At 35.0% G+C, this 21,510-nt stretch overlaps 1 protein-coding gene and 1 pseudogene across 1 annotated transcript; one reads left to right on the top strand and one right to left on the bottom strand.

Annotated features, from left to right (window-relative positions):
- The first annotated feature begins 7,507 nt into the window (after positions 1–7,507).
- Positions 7,508–13,551, top strand: LOC115949870 (annotated as a pseudogene).
- Positions 13,552–17,068: 3,517 nt separating this feature from the next.
- LOC115994819 (desiccation-related protein PCC13-62-like) lies at positions 17,069–20,158 on the bottom strand. The gene is made up of 3 exons (XM_031119096.1): positions 19,567–20,158; positions 19,085–19,310; positions 17,069–17,575 (listed from the first exon to the last, which is right to left on the bottom strand). The coding sequence occupies exons 1-3, from the start codon at positions 19,896–19,898 to the stop codon at positions 17,189–17,191; spliced, it is 945 nt and encodes a 314-aa protein (XP_030974956.1). The 5' UTR covers positions 19,899–20,158; the 3' UTR covers positions 17,069–17,188.
- Positions 20,159–21,510: the final 1,352 nt, after the last annotated feature.

Genomic DNA, 21,510 nt, shown 5'->3' with positions numbered 1-21,510 from the left:
TCGAAACTTTGTCATTTAGACTTTGTCAGCGATTTAGATCGATCTAGTGGAATCTTGTCCATTTTTCTTTTTGGTGACTTACATCCATTTAAAGAATTTTTTCACTTAGGCTTCGTCAGTGATTTACATCCGTCTTGGCGGAATCTTATCACTTAGCCATTTTTTGGTGACTTACATCCATTTAAGGAATCTTGTCATTTAGGCTTCGTCAGTGATTTACATCCGTCTTAGCGGACTCTTATCACTTAGCCATTTTTGGTAACTTACATCCATTTAAGGAATCTTGTCATTTAGGTTTCGTCAGTGATTTACATTCGTCTTGGCGGACTCTTAGCACTTAGCCATTTTTTGGTGACTTATATCTACTTAAGGAATCTTGTCACTTAGGCTTCGTCAGTGATTTACATCCGTTTTGGCGGAATCTTATCACTTAACTATTTTTTGGTGACTTACATCCATCTAAGGAATCTTGCCACTTAGGTTTCGTCAGTGATTTACATCCATCTTGGCGGACTCTTATCACTTAGTCATTTTTTGGTGACTTACATCCACTTAAGGAATCTTGTCACTTAGGTTTCGTCAGTGATTTACATCCATCTTGGCAGAATCTTATCACTTAGCCATTTTTTGGTGACTTACATCCATTTAAGGAATCTTATCACTTAGGTTTCATCAGTGATTTACATCCGTCTTAGCGGAATCTTATCACTTAGCCATTTTTTGGTGACTTACATCCATTTAAGGAATCTTGTCACTTATTGCTGGAAAGATTCCTTGACGCTATATCGTTTTGGACCTTCTTGAGGCCATGTTGATATCTGCATTAAGTAGCACATGCACTTGCCAAGGCTAGGTTAAAAAAGAATTTTAGAACAATTCATATATAAATAATAAGTTACCAATAGCCTAGGTGTACTTTTTTATTATTTCCTTGTAATCCTAGAGTTTTATCTCTTTTGTGATATGTCTAGTAATGCATACATGTTTGCATGAAACCTTACTAGGTGTAAATTTTTATAGACGAATATAAAAGAGACAGAAATAAATGTATTACCTTAAATGATGACATTATTTTGTCACATATCTCGATCTTTTTATTGTTGGAATCTTCTTGACAAACTCTTCTCTTTTCAAGATGACGAGCTCCTCTCTTTTCAAGATTTTTCTTAAGCTTAACATGATACTTCATGTGTAAGGCCTAGATCTCTTTTGCCTTCGATTTTTCGAAGGCATAAAAACTAGGCCATGTTGTTGCCCCCATTCAAACATGAAGAGTGTAATTCTCATTTGTTGGCGACTAGAGGAATGCTCTATCACAATTGGAACCCTTTTTTTTTTTTTTGGTGTGCTTTGACTTCTATGGTCATTGCCGTTTGTAATAGCAATTTTATGTTCCTTCTTCTTTAATTGTATGCTTAAGTCACTTCAATAGTGCTAGCTGCATGACGATGTACAAATGTGCAATTGCATGCTATACAAGACAAAGTGTATTCTATATGAATCATAAAGAAGTATAAAAATTGAAGCTATTTGACTATATGCTTCTTTAAACTGGTCTTTGTTAGGTGCTTGCACAGTATATGATTTTTAGAGTAATTTAAGAAGATTTTAGTGAGTTGATGGAGATAACGGAAATTTATTGAGACTTAAATTCATGAACATATTGGGAACACGATCATCTAGAATTTAAGTTTAGGAAACTTAATAAAACTTCTCAGATTCATGACGATGAAACATATACTACTAATAATATAGTCATATTAATTGTGATAATTGTAACAATTTTATAGCAATATTTTCAACATGTTCTACATACACATTTTTAATAATCATGCAAGCTTGATATTTATTTAGTTTCAGTAAAATGATCTCATAGATAAAAAGAAAGAAAGAAATGAGTTACCTCAATGGAAGACCTTAAATCTCAATACTATTGTGTACGTACCTTGATCTTTTCATTGTTGTAGTCTTCTTGACGAAATCTTCGTCATTGAACTCTTACTTATAGAGCTCTTCTTCATTAGATTTGTACAACTCCATAATTAATAGGAGTTAAACTTGGCATTTGTGATGTAGATGGAATTTTCAAAACTTTTGGCTATATCTCTATTTTCTTCTTAAGGGTTTTTCTTCGTCAAATTATGACATTCCCTTGGAAAATTTGGAATATCTATTTTTTGCATATCTGAAGCTAGTAATCTAGCAAACCTCTTATAGGTTTATATATTATACAAAATTTTGGGTGAATTGATATAACTTATGTCCAACCAATATCATTTCATGTAAGAGAATAAAAACTTAGTGAGGATTAAAGTCACAATTAATGCCATGCGATCAAATAAAATTGTCTTATTTTATGTATGAAGCACATGCTCTATAGGCAATTCAATCATTTCTACTTTGTTCTTGGTTTTGGCGATAGTAGAATAATAAAAGAAATGGATGGACTTAAGATCATTTGATCGGTTAGAGATCTAAAGTCTAAAATAGGTCACACTAGCTAGAGCAGATATTACTAGTCAAGTCTTTTAACTTTAGCAAGAAATTATCTAGCCTTTTGTGTCAATTGTGCATGTTTGTACTAATCTTGTAATTAAGCAATTTGCCTTTCCAAAAATTGTTTTCATAACTATTATCCTATTCTCTTGCAACTAAATAACACTTGGCAAAGTGTTTAAACTTTTTAAAGAGTGTTGGAATTCGGTGTTTTTAATGACATTTGCCATTATGATAAACAGTCATCATATTTATCATAGTAAACAGTTATGATCTTATTTTAAACTTATAGCTAGGTTTTTATTTGGCAATAATGATATTTGTCATTATGCCTAAAACTTGACTTCAAACATTGTTGCAAATACTTAGAGAGCTAAAAGGAAAAGAAAATTTTAAATCTGACCTTAAGGCCCAAGAACTGGGCACCATCGTTGCTATATTTTATTCCAGCTATTTGAAGATGTACATATATCCAGAGGGTTTGCCCCCGTTCAAACATGAAAGGTATATTCGCTATTGGATGATGACCAAAAGAAGGGTCTTGTAATGGTTTGTACCTGTATTTTTCTTCCTTTGGACTTAATCTTAGTCCCAAAGGAAAATCTTCATAAAATTTCATGTCTAATGTATTAGAACAAAATTTAGAAACTTATACACCAATGCCTATGAATATGTATGGATAGAGATGAGGTAATATGTTCATGATAGAAAATTATGTATAAAATTATAGAGTGATCCCAAAAAGACACTGCTACTCTTTAAAATAAATGAGTAGAATGAAGAGATAATTAACTGGATAAATTATTTCATAGTGCAGGGTGATAGCAATTCAATTTTGGGGGAATAAATATGGAAAATACCATCATCTTAAGTATGATATTTTCAAGATATGAAATTCCATAATCAATTATATTGGCACCTCAAGCCAAGGTGGCTACTAGTGAACGACATATAGGCCATTTATGAGAAACTTGTGTCTCATTTTACCTTCGTCGATTATATACTTACAGGGATGGCAACCTTATGAAATGATATGAGAAGGTCGTGATATGGCTGCATATAATTCACGAAAGAAAATCATTGCAAACAAATAAGGGAATAAATTCTTGTATATATTCCAGCTCATATGACACACACGTGCACATCGGTTGCCAAGTCCGTTTTGTAGCAAAATAGTAGAAATAGCCTACCATCTCTTTTGCTTTCTTTTTATGAAAAATGTTTCCTTCATTGGTTGACTATGCAATCTATCAACAAATGTTTAACCATGTAGCATACGGTTGTCTAACTCTTGGCCCTTAACATAGAAATTATTTAAACAATAGCAACTATGGTTGGGCAATAATAAGTGTCACATAACTAACCCGTAAATATGGCGCTAAAAGGAGGGTGAAATATATGATATCTTTCCCCATAGTGTGGTTTGAAATAATTTTAGATTTTGCTCTATATATATATATATATATATATTTTTTTTTTTAATCATAATTTGCTCTATTCTAAGCAAGTAATGATATAATATAAATGAGAGGAGTAGGGACCTGACCTGGCAAGAAAACCTCTACGACATTCTCAACAGTTGTGCCTATGCCATGACCTTTTTTCTGCTGGATGATTTTTCTTATGTCGAGCCTTTTGTTGATCCCTTTTGTCAAGCTTTACTAGACTCATTTTTCTCCAAAAAATACTAACAAATTAATAATCTCGATTGTTCTCAAATGATGAGCTTAATGTAGAGTACATGTGCTTCCGTTTAATAGAATCACGTGAAAATAACTTGATACTATTTAGTATTTAGAAATAGTAAGCTCTGCTCGTATATCATATATGTGAATAAGTACTTACTTTGGTGATGTCACTAGTGCGAGCATAAAATAAAAACATTATACCTGTATAGCCGCTTTTATTGAATCATACATGTGGATTGTGACACCGTGAGAGTCCCACATTTTTCCCTTTGAATGCTCGAAGGCATGATTAGGTATAGATGGAACCATTTAAATTCTCCATTCTCAATGCCAAAGCAACTTATATTTATACATGGAAAAGTTTGAATAGTAAATTTTGTTCGTTCTATTGGGGAACATTTTAAGATTCAAAATTTCATAATATTTTGAAAATGATTTATGCTTAACTATTTTGGTAATTTTGTAAGGACTGAATTTTATAATTCTTTGGCTCTTTTAACCTCAGTCCCACCTTGCATTCACTTTGAAAATTATTCTGTGTGCAAGGCCGAATATGCCATTCATGCATTTTATTCCTAAAGGTTTCTTTTAAATCTTTTCGGAATTGTTCCTTGAAAAACATAGTTTCATTAACCAACTGACGGACTAATAACTCATGCATAACTGACTATAGAGCATTCTAACCATATTATGCATTTTTTACTATACTTTCGCCACCAATAAATACACATATAAATTTGGGAGATGGCCATATGTTGTGGCTTTATTACCCATGAATATCAACCAAGATATTATTAGGGTATCATTTATTTTTCTTCATATTCCTCACTTTCAATACCCCCTATTTGAGAAAATTTAAAATGAAAAACGTCCCACATAAAATTCTCAATTATTTAAAGGCACATGAACTCTTCTCAATATAAGGTTCTTCAATATAGAAACACCATAGTTGGTGGGGTTCATAAATATTCTTGAGATTTAAAATTTTCACATAAATACTTTTTATTTTTTAATTTTAATTTTAAAAGTACAAAGTGTTTATAAATACTCACTAAGGAGTACATAGAAAAGACTGTTTTTAGAGAAATGACTTAACCCTTTTTTTTTTATGGGAGAAATGACTTAACCCTTTCTTTTTTATGGGAATGACTTAAGTCATTCTTTCTCTAATAATGTTGAGCATATCATATATATTTTTATATATAGGTGTTAGATGGAGCCATATCATTAAAAATTCACATTTCAATTATCACCGGACCATCTAAAATATGGTGTAGAGTAAAAATAATGTTTGCATGCAATTAAAGAATTTATTATGGCATTCAACACTAATTACTCCAGCATATACACATTCAAAAATGTTTGACAAATAAAGGCTCAATGAACACGTTGCAATCAATTTAAAAAGTGAAACGGTTTATGCCACAAATGAAAATTAAATTAATTTCAAAATTTCCCATTTGAGTGACCATTGACCATTTAAAATATTATAATTAAATAAAGAGTCTAATTTACTCTTAAACCTTATGTCCAACATAAACTCTTTAAGCAACATCTTATATAATATAGCAATATAGCATGGCATATATCATTCATGCAACCTTTTTGACTAATGATAGATCATCCATACGGCTTTATAACAACTCAAAAAATTCATTGTGATACATACAAATATGTATCAAAAGAAATTATATGTCATGCATAACATTCTGACACATGACCTCAATTATATTATTATTATATATATACACATATTTAGGCCATAGCAAAAGTTTTAGGTGTTTGCATATTAAATTTTATTCATATATGGTATTAATATATCGAATAAAATAAGAGATACTTTACCGCAAACTCATAATTTCTTGCCTCTTTGATTGCCTTTCATTTGAGGGTTTGTTGAGATTTTTGCCATTGAACTTGAAGTCGCAAACTCATAATTTCTTGCCTCTTTGATTGCCTTTCATTTGAGGGTTTGTTGAGATTTTTGCCAATGAACTCGAAGTCTACAAAATTGAATCTCCCTGAAATTGTTATTCCATAGCCACGATTCCATTTGCCATCATAAACAATTTATTAATACATATATAACCAATGAATTCAAAGAAAAATCTAGAAAGATTTTATTCATGGACAAGAAATATATATGTAGTGAAGAGATAATCATTGAGTCTCAACCCATAAGGTACTCTAGATTGAACCGAGTGAACCCTTTGTTATAGGAAGAGCTAGATGACTAATCGCCTTCCCACAGACGGCGCCAAACTGATGATGCCAAAATCGTCAGTTTGGGTCACTTGTGCAATCCAAAGCATTAGACGATCTCATAAGACCTGCAAGATAAACGAAAGATAGATCGAATAGACCACCAGATTGTGCTCGGTGGGGGAGCCTCCGATGCTTAAGTTAGTATGAACCCATATATTTTCATATTTAGATAGTGCTTAGTAGTAGCTTTTGACGTACCTTCACAAGTGAGATGGATTGACCCTTTTATAGGTGATTTGGATAGCTGTCATACATAATTGGAGGTGATTATTGCCCATGTGTAACAGTTATCGTATTGATGGGCATTTAAGACCGCTGAGTAATGGTCGCCATTAATGTGTTGAATGTGCTTGAGCGGTTACATCTTTTGGTTTGTTAATGATGCAAGGTCATCCATATTAATGGACGACCTTAATGTTTTTTTTTTGGACTCATCATAAACAAGATTTGATGTTAAGTCCTTATTAAAGAATTTTTTTATGAAAAATGCTAGGACCAACATCCACAACTTACCTGATAAAAGTTGTATAAATTTTTGTGGTCCTAATATTGCTCAAACATTATTAGTTGAACTAACGAATACATAAGTAAAACGGACAAAATGAGTTTATGGTCCTTGGAATATGGGGTTTATTTAATTTTGATTCCTGAATTTTAAACATTCGATTTTAGTCCTTCAACTTTTTTAAAATGTAACAATCTAGTACCTAGTCTATTATTTGTCCATCTATTAGTTGTAATTTTGGTTTCTTAAATATGAGATTGGTTTGGTTTTAGTCTCTTAAATATGGGGTTGTTCAATTTTAGTTCCTTGATGTAAGGTGCCTCAACTTTTCTATAGTCCCATAAACCAAAAAATTGGAGTGACTTAAATTGTTCCATTTAAAAACTTTAAAGGACCAAAATAAAATAATTTAAAATGGGGGGACAAAAATGCATCAACATTCAACGGTCCTCAATCTTGATTCTTGGAGTGAAGTCATTTTTTGCCTTTGTCCTCAATCCACAGGCCACACTCGTAAAGCTCGTAGCCCAGGTCGCACTAATTTTCTCCACATAATGGCCTCGAATCATGCACAACCATGGCTGAGCACAAGCAATCTCACTCACAACTCATCCAACTTGACCTTTCAGCCGATAACGATGCCATGGGCCGGGTCATTGAGTTCTGTGTTATCTCCAAACATGGCAACTCTGATGCTTTCATCTACAACTCCATAATGAAAGGTTACATTGCAGTGCCAATGCCCAAAAATTGCATTCACTTGTACACACAAGTCACAAATGTTGCGAGACCCTGTTACACTCAATGGATTTACCTACCCTTCTGTTATAAGAACTTGTTGCAGCGATAATGCTATTGAAGTAGGGAAACTAGTCCATGATCATGTAAAATTTAGGTTCGAACCGACTGGGTTTTCTCAAAATAATTTTGTTAGAAATACTGAATGATTATATTGTATTTCATTATTAAAGAATATACATGAGGGCCTTTATATAGGAGGCATATGTGTGCAATACAAGTAAAGTGTAGTACAAGTACAAGTGTGCTATATAAGTAAACTATCTGAGCCTAAAGCCCATAACATAATACACATTAACAGCCCCCCTCAAACTTAAGGTGGATGTGAGACCAACTTGAGGTTGTTAACCAAAGTACGAAGACGTCCCTTAGGATGTGACTTGGTGAAGATATCTGCAAGTTGAACTTTAAAGGAGACTGAGATCAGTTTGAGAGCACCATGGATAAGATGATAACGGATAAAATGACAATCGATCTCGATGTGTTTACTCCGTTCATGGAAGACATCATTGTGAGCAATATGAATGGCACTCTAGTTGTTACAATAAAGAGGAGTAGCAGAGGATGTAGACACACCTAAGTCTTTGAGAAGCCATCGTAGTCAAAGGAGCTCAGATGTGGTATCAGTAAGGGCACGATATTCTGCTTCAGTACTGGAACGGGCCACATGAGTTTGTTTCTTGCTTCGCCAAGAAATCAGAGAAGAACTAAGAAGAAGGCAATAACCAGTGGTGGACCTGCGATTAGTGGGATCTCCTGCCCAATCAGTATCAGAAAATGCACGGAGAATAAGAGGAGACTGAGCAGAGTAGAAAAAACCATGGAATAGAGTGCCCTTTAGGTATCGAAGAATGCACAGAACAGCAACATAGTGAGTCGATCATGGAGCAGACAGATACTGGCTCACCTGGTGAATAGCATAAGAAATGTCTGGACGAGTGACAGTGAGATAAACTAGGCTGCCAACCAAGCGTCTGTAAAGAGAAGGATTAGCCAATGGTTTCCCTCCTGAGGGAGTCAGATGCGCATTAAACTCAACTAGAGTGTCAACAGTCTTGCTATCAGTGAGTCCAGGTTGAGACAAGAGTTCAGAAACATACTTGGCGTGAGTAATATAAAGTCCATCTGTAGAATGAGTGATTTCAAGACCCAAGAAGTAGCTGAGATGTCCAAGATCTTTCATCTCAAACTGTTGACTGAAAAAATCCTTGAGTTCTTAAATGTCATTGAGGTCATCACTTATTATGATCATATCATCCACATACAGGAGAAGTAAAATAGTGCCTTTGTCAGTGCGACGAAGAAATAAGGCAGAATCATATTGACTGGCCATATAACCCAAGCGAGAGATGGTAGAGCTAAATTTGGCAAACCAAGCTCATGGAGCTTATTTAAGGCCATAAAGTGCACGTCAAAGGTGACACACCTTGTTTGAATCAACAAAGAGACCAGGAAGAGGTTGCATATAAACTTCTTCACTTAAATCCCCATTAAGGAATGCATTTTTGACATCCATCTAAAAAATGTCCCATTTACTGGCAGCAGCAACAGCTAAGAGGGCACGAACAGATGAGATACGAGCAACCGGAATAAAGGTCTCTTCATAATCAATCTCATACTCCTGTGTAAACCCTTTTGCAACAAGATGAGCTTTGTAGCGCTCAATAGACCCATCAGAGCGAGTCTTAATTTTGTAAATCCACTTACAACCAACCACAGATTTCCCGAGGGGGAGTGTCACCAAATCCCAAGTATGATTTTTAGATAATGCATCAAGTTTTTCTTTCATTGCAATCTGCCATAAAGGGTTGGTGGAAGCCTCACGATAGGTGTGAGGCTCGTGTAGTGTAGCAAGGATAGTGTAACAATGATAGTCAAGTAAATGTGCAGGAATAGATCTTACCCGAGTTGAGTTACGAGGTGGAATGTCTTGTGCAAGATCTTCAAGCGAAGCAGGAGCAGGGGACCCAAGCTCTGGGTTGGGGTTGGGTAGCTCGTCTTCAACTTGTTCATCTTCCACCTATTCATTAAAGGGTGAATTAGGAAAGGAATCAGTGATATCTGGTGGTTGGATAGAGAAGTCTATAGGAGAATCAGGAGCAACTATAGGAGGATTAGGAGCAGCTATAGAAGGAATATGTGCCTCATCTAGAAAGAGATCTAAGACAGAGGAGGAAGATAGGGAGGCACGGAAGTGAGAGAGCTCGACAAAGAGGCGATATTCCCAAAAGACAACATTGCGGGAGATACGAAGACAATGAGAGACAGGATCATAACACCGATACCCCTTTTGAGTTTCGCCATAGTTAAGAAAACAACAAAACCTTGACCGAGGCTCAAGTTTGTTATGCTCATGTGGCTGAAGAAGAAGGAAACAAGCAGAACCGAAGGAGCAAAGGTGGTGATAGTTTGGAGGTGACCCAAAAAGGCGCTCATATGGAGTTTGATTTTGGATGACAGGACTTGGAATGCGATTAATAGTATGAACAGCATGAAAAGCATGAAAAGCAACTTCACCCCAAAAAGAAGCAGGAACTTTGGCAGAGAGAAGGAGAGCACGAACAGTGTCAAGAATATGACGAAGTTTTCGTTCAGCTCTACCATTTTGTTAAGAGGTACCTAGACAAGTTAGTTGATGAACAGTGCCATAAGAATGCAAAACAGCTTGGAAAGCATATTGAGTGTACTCAAGAGTATTATCAGATCGAAAAATTTTGATACGTTTGGAAAATTGAGTTTCAACCATTTTTGCAAAATTAGAATATATTTGCAAAATTAGAATATACTTGCAACAATTCAGAACGATGTTTCATATTAAAAATCCAGCTATAGCGAAAGTAATCATCAACAAAGACAACAAAATATCGAGATCCACTAATACTAGAGACAGAGGAAGGCCCCCAAAGATCAGAATGAATAAGGTCAAAGATATCAGTGGATATTGATTCACTAGTATTGAAAGGCAAAGCTGGTTGTCTTCCTAACTGACATGAAACACAATCAAAATTTTCTGTAGACACTGAACCTAACAAACCTCTAGAAGCTAATTGTTGTACCCGAGAAGAAGATGCATGACCAAGTCGAGCATGCCAAAGTGCAAGGGAAAGAATAGAAGGAACTGCAGCAGCTGCAGCAATAGAAACAGGAGCATCAAGTGAAAGACGAAAGTTATCCACGGGAAACATACGCCCAACTCTGGGACCGGTCCCAAGCTCTCGTCTCGTCCTCGGGTCCTGCACAATGCACCCAGAATAATCAAAGATAATATGATAACCCAACTCAGCTAATTGTCCATTAGAAAATAAATTATAAGAAAGGTCAGGAACATTAAAGACTCCAGGAACTGAGAGATTGGAGGTCGCAACGGGACCTATATTATGACTAGACATTGTGGAACCATTTACTGTGCGAATATTAAGAGGGTACAGTGCAGGTTTAAGGTCAGAAAATAAGGACGAGTGAGGTGTCATGTGATTGCAACAAGCAGAATCCATAAGCCAAGAGGTAGGAGACATACCAGATAAAGCTGAGAGAGAAGAGGAATAAGATGCATTACCAACCATACGAATGACATTAGCAATGATATTTATAAGGTCATCTCTGGAAATGGTGAAAGTGGATCCAGAAGACTGAGACTTTGCAAAGACGGGAGCCATAGGTTGGACACTCTCAGTATTAGCAACTGTAGCAGTAGAAATGGAAACAACTGATTTGTTGCATTGATAGCAAGTCTCAATATTATGACCAAAACGTTTGCAAAAACATTTGTTGGATTGTCGGCAACAATTGTTGCAAAATGAAGAAGACTTGTCCTTATTCTTCATTTCAAAGCAAAATATGCAAAATGGACTGCAAAAATGAAATCTATGCGAAAAACTGGGTAAGGAGCACCTGGACTGCAAAAAAGTCAATGCTGAGAAAAAGTCAACGGCCAATGATCAAAGTCAACAGTCAAAGGTCAACTCCCAGTGATGACGTCAGCTAAGGCTGGCGTGGCAGTGATGACATCAGTAGGTGACCCAGCAGCGCATGAGTGTGTGGTTCAATCTTCGCCGAAACTTCTGTCGACGCGTAAGGGCGCGTGGAGCATTTGATGAAGCCGATTCTTTGCCGGTGATGTAGATCGGAGCAAGACGATTCTGATGACTGCGGCAGTGAGATGATCGGAGTAATACTGATGGTGCATGGAAAAGCGGCCGAATCTTTGACTGGCGCGTGGCGGCGCGTGGAAGGTCAGATGATGATGATTCCGGCGACTTTGTGTAGATCAGTTGAAAATCTACATGTTGATATTTCTTATGTCTTAATCGGAGGTCTAATGTGGAAGACTCGACAGAGGCAGTGACCTTGGTGGTGGTGATCGAGCTTCTGGCGGTGAAGATTCAACCTTGGCACCTCTGAGGGCACAAAAAAGGTTTACTGACCGAAGAAGTCGAGGCAGCGGAAAATACCAACAAAGATAGGACTGCAAGACACAAGAAGGTTAGAGTAATGGCTCTGATACCATGTTAGAAATACTGAATAATTGTATTGTATTTCATTATCAAAGAATATACATGAGTGCCTTTATATAGGAGGCATATGTGTGCGATACAAGTAAAGTGTAGTACAAGTACAAGTGTGCTATACAAGTAAACTATCTGGGCCTAAAGCCCATAACGTAATACACCTTAACAAATTTGATTCATAATGTGTGGATTTTCAGTCTTTGGAGAAAGCAAGAAGGGTCTTTGATAAGATGCACATGTGGGATGTTGTGTCTTAGACTAGTTTGATTATAGGGCATTATTGATGGGGATTTGTAGATGATGCTTTTGAAGTTGTAGAGGTGATGCCTGTGAGAAAAATTATGTTTCTTAATTCAATGCCATGATTGCTGCTTATGTCCAGAGCAATCAAATTCCTAAGGCGTTTGCTTTATTTAACAAGATGCAAAGCAAACAAAAGGTAGTTTTGGATAAGTCCATGGCGGGGCAGCAAGTGTGCTATCGACTTTTACAAGATTATGGGCTCTACATGGATATACAGCGAAGAGTGGAATTGGACTCAAAGCTTGCAACAACTATTATTGACATGTACTGCAAATGTGGTTGTCCAGACAAGGCTTTTGAAGTTTTCAATGGGTTGCCACATAAAGGGATTTCATCTGGAAATTGTTAGATTAGGGGGTTAGCACTTAGCAATGCATGGTAAAGGAGAGATTGCTATTCAGCTTAGCTGTTTAAGGAGATCCTGATAACATCATTTTTATGAATGACCTCAATGCATGTGCTCATTCAAGGTTAGTTGCGGAGGGTAGGTATTACTTTAGTTTTTACTATATGGTTAAAGTTATGGTATTGAGACCACAACAGAACATTTTTTATGCATGTTTCATCTGCTTGGAAGAGCTGAAAAGGAAGCAACAAGCAAGAGAGCTCACTAACAAGATGCCCATGAGCCCTGATGCTGGTGTATTAGGTGCTCTCCTTGGAGCTTGCAAAATCTACAAGAATATTGAGTTGGGAAAGCAAATAGGAAAGAGGGTAATTGAACTAGAGCCTAATAATAGCAGGCGCTATGTGTTGTTAGCTAATTCATATGCCAATGCTGGTAGATGGGAAGATTTGGCATGTTGCTAGTGAGAGAAAATGGATAAATGATAGAGAAGTGAAAAAGGTTGATGATTTTTCCATGATTGAATTGGAGGGAGTGATCAATGAATTTATTGCAGGTGGAAATTAGAGACACTCTCAAGCTCAAGAAATTTACACCAAAGTTGATGAGATGCTCAAGAAATTGTGTTTGCTCTGTGCCTAACGCTGATGTATCATGATTGCATGAACTTATGAGCAGGAAAAGGAAAACCTTTGTTATAATCGCAGTGAGAAACTAGCAATCGGATCACTTGGCTTTGTTGAAGACTAAACTAATGGTCTGTTTGGATTGAGGTGGAATGAGGGAGAGTAGAGTAGAGTAGAAGCTCAAAATTAGCTTATTTTTAGTCAACTCTACTCTACTCTCCTTCAGTCCCCCACCTTCCCCCCCTTAATCCAAATGGGCCATAAGAGAAAGACCTTTTTATTTTAAATTTTTTGGGGGTAAAACTAAAAAAGAAAGCAAGAGAAACACTTCAACATCTATATACTATGTAAAAATGGAATCTTAACATTTAATTTTGCTATATTCCTAGTGCGCCGCCGCCACCTCATCCACTACACCATTATCCACATCATCATTTTCTTTCTTATTTATTTTTTACTCCAAAATTTTTTTTTTTTTGGGACAATATTATATATAACATACACATTCATCTTGTATGATTTTAATTATATATATAATTTTGCCTTTAAATATTTATCTACTATAATTTAGATGTTTATAAGTAAATAATGAAATCAATGAAGAATCAAAAACAAAATATATTGTTTATATATATTTATCTTGGGCGATTTTAACTTTACATATTTATTTACTTTAATTTAGAATTTTCCAATTGAACGATTAAATCAATGAAAATATTGTCTTTGAAAAGGTATTCACATGTTTAGCTAAAAATTTTATGATGAAAATGATACAACCTAACAATTGCCCCCGTAGGAGGAGCCCTAATCAAGCATGTTATAGATCTACTACAGGTTTGTACCCTTATTGTCCTATTTATAATTAATTAATATATTTTCCTTGGTGCAAGTTTTTGTTTTGTCATTTTATTTATAATGTTGAATGCTCTTAATGAATAATTAGACACTATGATGAGTAACAATTTGTGCAGTTAAAGAAAATGGTTTACAAACTCTGCACAAATTAATTTTCTGTAGTTTCCTTTCACTATGTGTAAATATTTTGTTTGAAAAATTAGCAACAAATTTATATGTTTTTGTCATATAATGTTTTTAGATGTTCGAGTGATTGTTTTAAATGTTTACAGATATTTTATTTTAGTCTTCATCTTCCTCGTCTTATTAGTGTTTTCTTTGAGATTCTTAAGAAAATAAATTCAATTTTGTGTTAAAAAAAATAGTATTTATTTATCTATTTGTGGTGCCCAATCCCCCTGATACTTCCCTTAGGGATGATGAATTTGGGCTCGCAATTTATTTGTTGGTGGGTATCTTTATCCTTACACTCCTACTAAATGTTGCCTCAAATGCTGCCTTGACAGCCTAAACTCCTCTCCTTCATTATCACAAGCTCCACCCTCATCCCCACTAATTTCCCCTCTCACTCTCCTTTCTTCACTCCTTCACTTTCTCCTTCTTCTCCCTCTGTGTGTTTGCCAACCCTCCTTCCATTTGTCTCCTTTTCTCTTTTATAGTCTCCCTTTAGTGGGGATCCAAATTATTACTTTTGCATCAATTCCCACGCAATTCCACTTCTACCCAGAATCCCAAGGAAAAATGATTCCTTCTAAGAATTCTCTTGAAACTTGTTCCTAACGCCAATTAGCGTTTGGCAGCGAACTTTCCCAAAGGCACTAACTGTGCTCGGGGAACCGACCTGAATTTGACCGTCTTATCGACCTCCACATACAATTAGTCGGTATTGGACCTAACCCGATCTTTTTTTTTTTTTTTTTTGAGAATCAAATGCTTGCTTTTTTTTCAACTGGCTGGTAAATCAGCTAATAACAAGTTGGAAATGTTTGGAGGAACAAACTGCATCCAAACTTCATATTGACTACAAAATCTAGCTCTCTTAGCTAAGACATGTGCTACTACATTGCCTTGCCTACGAACATGAGAGAAAGACAAGCTCCGATTAGAGATTACAAAAGACAACATGTCTTTGATTAAATGTCTTATAGCAGAATTCATCCTATCCCCATTTTTTAGAGCCGAGATAATGGAAAGGGGATCTCCCTCCAAAATTGACTTTGTAATGCCAACTTCCTACACAAATCTGGCTGCACGACGAGCTGCAAGAGCTTCCATAGCTTCAATCGAGGATGGGAGGGGAATTTTTCAGATAAGGATGCCATAACTTCTCCAGCTGAGTTTCTGATCACCACCCCTATTCCTACTTCCCCTATTTCTTCGAACATTGCTACATCAAAATTTGTCTTATACCTGCCAAGTGTAGGCCATCTAATCCTTGCTCGGGGTTGTTTCTTCTGCATAATGCTATTCCCAGACCTGTAGGTAACGAGATAATGGTGGGCTTCCGCTGGCAGGTTTCCCTCCTAGTGCCGACCCTACACCCTTGTACTTTTGTCATTAGGCTGGGCCTATCCCTGTAGTGTTGAGCCAATTTTAGTTACTTAAGACAACCTTAGGTACCCGGGCCAACCTTGGGCCTTGTTTACCTGGGCTAATCTTGGCCACTTGGGCCCAAGTCCCTACACTATTTATTATTCATATATTGGATCTAATTATGAAAGTATTTACACTATTTGTTTTTTCAAAAAATTTCCTCTACCTTTTTTGCCACTTTTGAATTATACCATTTGTTTCTTTTTCTTTTTCTTTTTTTTTGGGGGGGGGGGGGGGTGAATAGTTACAATTATCATATATAAAGCTACAACCAATACTTTTTCTTGGGATTAGCCACCTATTTCTATTGTGTGGCTTAAAAGCCTTATTAAAAATTTTGAATTTAATTAATCATTCTTGCAATTTTTTTGAGTGAAACATAGATTTTATTTCCTAATGTTGATTTATCTATTGTTTATAAAGGATATATTCTCAAGGAAAAAAGAATGTACTAATGTTTTTTTTTCCGAATTCCTTCTTCACATCTATTATTCTAACTATCGTTTTTTCTATTACATAGTTTTGTTTGTAACTTCAGTTTAATGTCACATAAAAGGAGTTGAAGTAAACTTTTTTGCACTTTGGTTTTGAATCGTAGTGTTGAGTTTTATTAATTTTTTAGATATGTTTTTGGTGTTTTGGATTGTAGGGAGAAAAAAATTGGGTTTGAGAAAGTTTGTTTGAAACTAAAAGAATAGTTTCCAATTTCTAACATATTTTTAAATGATGCACAAAATATTATAAATGTTATTAAGAAATGAATATTTTCCCTAACCAACAATTAGAATTCTTGACAAAGATTGTATTGTTTTTTATTTTGGTATGACATGAAAAGGTATTCACATGTTTTTTCACTTCAGAGTTTTGGACTCCTTCGAAATAGTCTATTTATCAATTTGGAGATTTTGGTTCTCTCGAAACAACCAACACAAAAATGGGTCCACAACATTAAAGGTTTTTTTTTCCCCCCTTTCTTTATTAAGATAGGATATGATTTGAAATTATGATGTTCATTCCATGATGATTACTAATGAGTTAGTTGGAACCTACACAAAGTCTAAGTTGTTGAACAAACTCGATAAAGCTTAAAACAATAATTTTGGCACATAATCATAAAAACTCATAATAGATTTATTTGTTATCAATGCAAAGTGCACATAATTTAAACACTAAAACAAAAAACATCAAAACTAGTTTTCTTGTAATCAAGTTGTAGGCATAGAATGTAAATGAGATTTGGCAATGCGACCATTAGCTCCTTTTGGATAGAACCCACCAGGTTTATGCTCATTTCCTCCACCATACACAATTCTCAGTACCTCTTCTGGGGTCCTTTCAAATGCAATGGAGTCATTATCTCCAACAAGCACGTTCCTTGTGATCTTTCCTTTAGCACCTGCAACAAGGGGAACCACAAGACCTTCATCTTTGAAGCCTGCATGTCCAAGATTGTTCCTTAGTTTTGAAAAGCGATCGGTAAACTCTGCCACTGTTATTCCATATGGTGGCACTTTCATCATTACACGCTCGTATAATAAGGCTCGAATGATTGCATCTTGGCCTGATTCCACAGCTAAAAGGCCTGCAACAAGCTGAACATATCCACATCCACATCCACATATTTGTTAGAATAATAGTCTAATGATAGGAAAAATGTCAAAACATCCCGTGAACTTTGAAGTTATGGCCACGACACCCGTTGAACTTTAACTTTTATTTTAACCAGTTTACTCCTCAAACTTTACACTATTAGTTAGCCATTAAACTTACTAACGTCCCTACCATGAAAATTAAAATTTGCAAAGAGAGGAGAGAGAAAATGAGAAACAAGAGTTCAGATAGAGAGAGAAACCCATAGGAGATCGAACCACAACATCACTAGACTAGAGTGAGATCTGCCGCAGCCAATCAAGACTTTGGAACCCACCGTAGATCTCACCGATCATGGTTTCCATTCCATACATTCTGCTCCCTCTCTATCTCTTTCTTTGTGTTTGTTTGCCAAGAAAAACCTGAAGGAAAAGAGAACATTTTGGAGTTTTGGGGCATTTGTACTACTTGATGTTAGTTTCTTTTAATGGGTTTCTCCAAAAACTTGGCAATTGTGATATAAAGAAACGTTTTTGTGCTTTCTCGTTGAAAATTTGATTGTTTTATCAATTTGAAACTCGTTTGTGGCTTAATTTTTTTAAGCTTAATTTTTTACAACACTACGTGTGTCAAATGATGCACTAAAAACTTCGGGTGTAAATCAAATACAAAGAACATTGATTGTTTGCCTAGAACAAAAGCATGTTTGTTTGCCAAGAAAAAAAAATGATCGTGCATGTTCAACCAATGGTGGCTAACAAACAGCTGGACCACGTACGGTGACTCCAAAGTCCAAACAGCAAATTTTCTCCCTCTATCTGAACTCTCTCTCTCTGATGCAAGTTGCAACCGGAGAATTGTCACTTGAGTGACATTAGTAAGTTTAAGCGGCTGAATGGATGACAAACAAAAGTCACAATTTGGCACATGCATGAAGTTTAAGGAGTGAATTGGCTAAAATAAAAGTTCAAGGGTGTCATGATCATTATCTCAAAGTTCATGGGTGTCTTGGCATTTTTCCCTTTAATGATTTTTTGGGACAAATAGTAATATATTAGGATACCATAGTAAATGTTTATGAACTCACTCTTGTCTTTACTTTATTAGGCTACCTCTCGTCTTAAAAAAGGGTTGGGTTTTACTAGAATTCGATTTTTTACTATACAATTAGGTAGAAAAAAGAAGCTTGTGGATTAAAAAATAAATTACATTGATTGATACTAAATTTGGTGTGCATGTTAAAAATATAGAGAACATAGAATCCAATGGTAGGATTCTCAAAATATTAATTTAATAAAAAACTATTAGGTGAATTATACCAAGTATAACTTGATTGCAGACCTTTAAAAAAATTACAAATTCCACTTGTTAAGCTTTATCATTTCTTAGGAGAAAAATGACAGTTTATTCTATAAAAACAAATGGTAGTGTATGTATGTATGTGTGTGTGTATAGTTGTATGTTTCATAGAATATTACTAGGGATTGATAATAAGTTTAAATCTTGGTTACCCTTTTGGAAGCAGGGGCTCGGAGTTTTGGATTTGCTCCAACATAGCCAGTGAGTCCAACATAAGGAATAAGATAAGATGCAAGGAGTAAGTTAAGTCCACTAGCATAAGGATCAAAAGGTGGAGCCAATGGTCGCCCAAATGCACGATCAACCACTTTTGCAAATGATGCTACACTTAAATCCAATAATGGTCGTGGAAATCCTTTAACTGTTTTTTGAATGGCCCTGCATCAAGAACTTAGTATTTAGTACATATATTTTTTTTTTTAAAGTTATATCTACAATAGGATTTAAAATCTATAGTATCTACATTATGATAATTGTTTTTTATCATCATTTCAAGACATTAATGTTAGATTCAAATTCAAGTCCTTTGTTCAAGGGCAAAAAGCTTTATCAATTAAACAGACTAGAGCCCATTAGCCATTAAACACACACAAAAAGAGAGAAAGAAATTAAATAATGATTTCAAAAGAGAAACCTCAAGTGTCCAACTTCTTGGAAAGCAAATTGCTTGATAATATCCTGAGTAAAAGGATCCAGATTTGCCCTTTTAGCACCTATAGGTGATGGACCTCCCTTGGTTAGATTTGGAGCAAATTCATCTAAGCCATAACCCAAAGAGCTGTGCAAAAAGAATTCAGCTTCTAGGAACTCTAAATTTAGAGGAAATTCCAAAAGATCCACGTCTGATTTTGGGATTGATGAATAGTCATTGTCTATGCTGTCTTCAGAAGAATAAAATTTGGGAAGGAAAATGAGAGAGATTAGAAAAGTGGTGATGGTGGCTGTGCAAGTAATAGTTAGTGCCATAGCTCTTTCTGTTGGCTATTTTTGCTAGCTAGCTTGTGGTAGGTATGTCAGATCGATGCTACTGTTTATATTTATATACAATCTGCTGATACATATGTCTTAGAATAACAATAATTCTAGAACCACAACTTGTTTTGCTTGTTCTACGTGCTTTACCACAATTCTTTTATGTGGTTGACTGAGGGGTAGAGAAAAAGTGATGCATCTATGTGAAAGTAACAGATAGTTAACTACAGTCTGCCACATATGATAGTTATGAAAAATGGTATGGTAAAAGTTGTGGTCCTAGAATAACTTCTTGTTGATACAAGAGAAATATTAGGAGGGTAGCTTTGTGTGATTCAATGGACATTGTCTTTGCATGATTAGGTAGTTGTTGAATAGGTGATGATTTGCAGGGCCGGCTCAAGGCCTAGGCAAGTTAGGCCTAGGCCTAAGGCCCCACCCAAAAAAAAAAATTCCTTAGGAAAAAAAGGCCCCACTTTTCATAGTTAAAGGCCTAAATTTTTATACAATCATATATATTTTCTAAATGTTGCACATTTTTTTTATTAGTGATATACAAATTTTATTATTGGCTTACAAATTGCCATGTTATTAATCACAAAAAACGTGATATAAACATTCATTAGTTAAATTGATGAAGTTTATCAATAAGAGACAATATCATATTATATTTTGAACATTTTATAGTGCTTTTAATTAGCGCATTTTTCTTTTTCATTTCTATTAAGACTCTCAAAGTACGAGACCAATAGAACCTTAACTCAATTGAAACCCTAAAATATTTCAAAAAGATGTTGTAAATGTGTTAAATCATCAATTATAGATTAATCTCCCCTAAGAGTTTGAGACTTTGATTTTTGTAAATTAATATCCTACAAAACCATACACCAAATAATATCTATCTCTCTCTCTCTCTTAAAATCAAAATATAAAATTAAAAATTGGATTACAACTTTATTTAACTATGCATCGTCTTATATCCAAAAAAAGTATCTTTTTCAATCATAATATATATATATATATATATATATATTTTTATTAATATTTATAATTCAACTATGATATTCAATTCTCTATATGAAATTAACATTAGTCTAGTTGGTATTATTTATGTATTTAATGTATCAAATTAACTTTAATTTGATTAGTATTAAATAATTTTGTTTAATTAATATTTACATATTAAAGGCCCCGTATAAATTTTTCGCCTTAGGCCCCAAATTATGTTGGGCCGCCCCTGATGATTTGAAAAGGTAAAACCACGATTTGGGTTGTGAACTTATGATAAATTGATGCTAATATGGACTTTGTCATAACCAACTCTAAAAGCTAAATTGGTCCTTGCATCGTATAGAAAATACATAATTTTATAGAGCAGCACGTGTATCTGGGTTCAAATCATATTAGTAGCAATTTGTTAAAAAAAAAAAAGAAAAAAAAAAAAAGAAAAAGAAGAAGAAGGTAGATCCTGGATTGCTTGTAGTAACTTTTAGTGCCTCATATATGATTTGTCTCAGACCAATTGATAGAACAAGCTGATCCCCCGTACAATAAGTCAAATAACAACTAATTCTACCATATTTGTTTGTAATTGCTGAAGTGGTTG

Source organism: Quercus lobata, chromosome 6 (genome assembly GCF_001633185.2).
Source record: "Quercus lobata isolate SW786 chromosome 6, ValleyOak3.0 Primary Assembly, whole genome shotgun sequence".
NCBI lineage: Eukaryota > Viridiplantae > Streptophyta > Magnoliopsida > Fagales > Fagaceae > Quercus > Quercus lobata.
This window is presented reverse-complemented; position numbering and strand designations above follow the sequence as displayed.

Coding starts and splice junctions, on each gene's coding strand:
- LOC115994819 (XM_031119096.1), bottom strand. CDS start 19,898: ATGGCACTAACTATTACTTGCACAGCCACCATCACCACTTTTCTAATC. Junction 19,311..19,566: donor CAAGAAGTTGGACACTTGAG/GTTTCTCTTTTG, acceptor TTCTTGATGCAG/GGCCATTCAAAAAACAGTTA. Junction 17,576..19,084: donor GAGCCCCTGCTTCCAAAAGG/GTAACCAAGATT, acceptor GGATATGTTCAG/CTTGTTGCAGGCCTTTTAGC.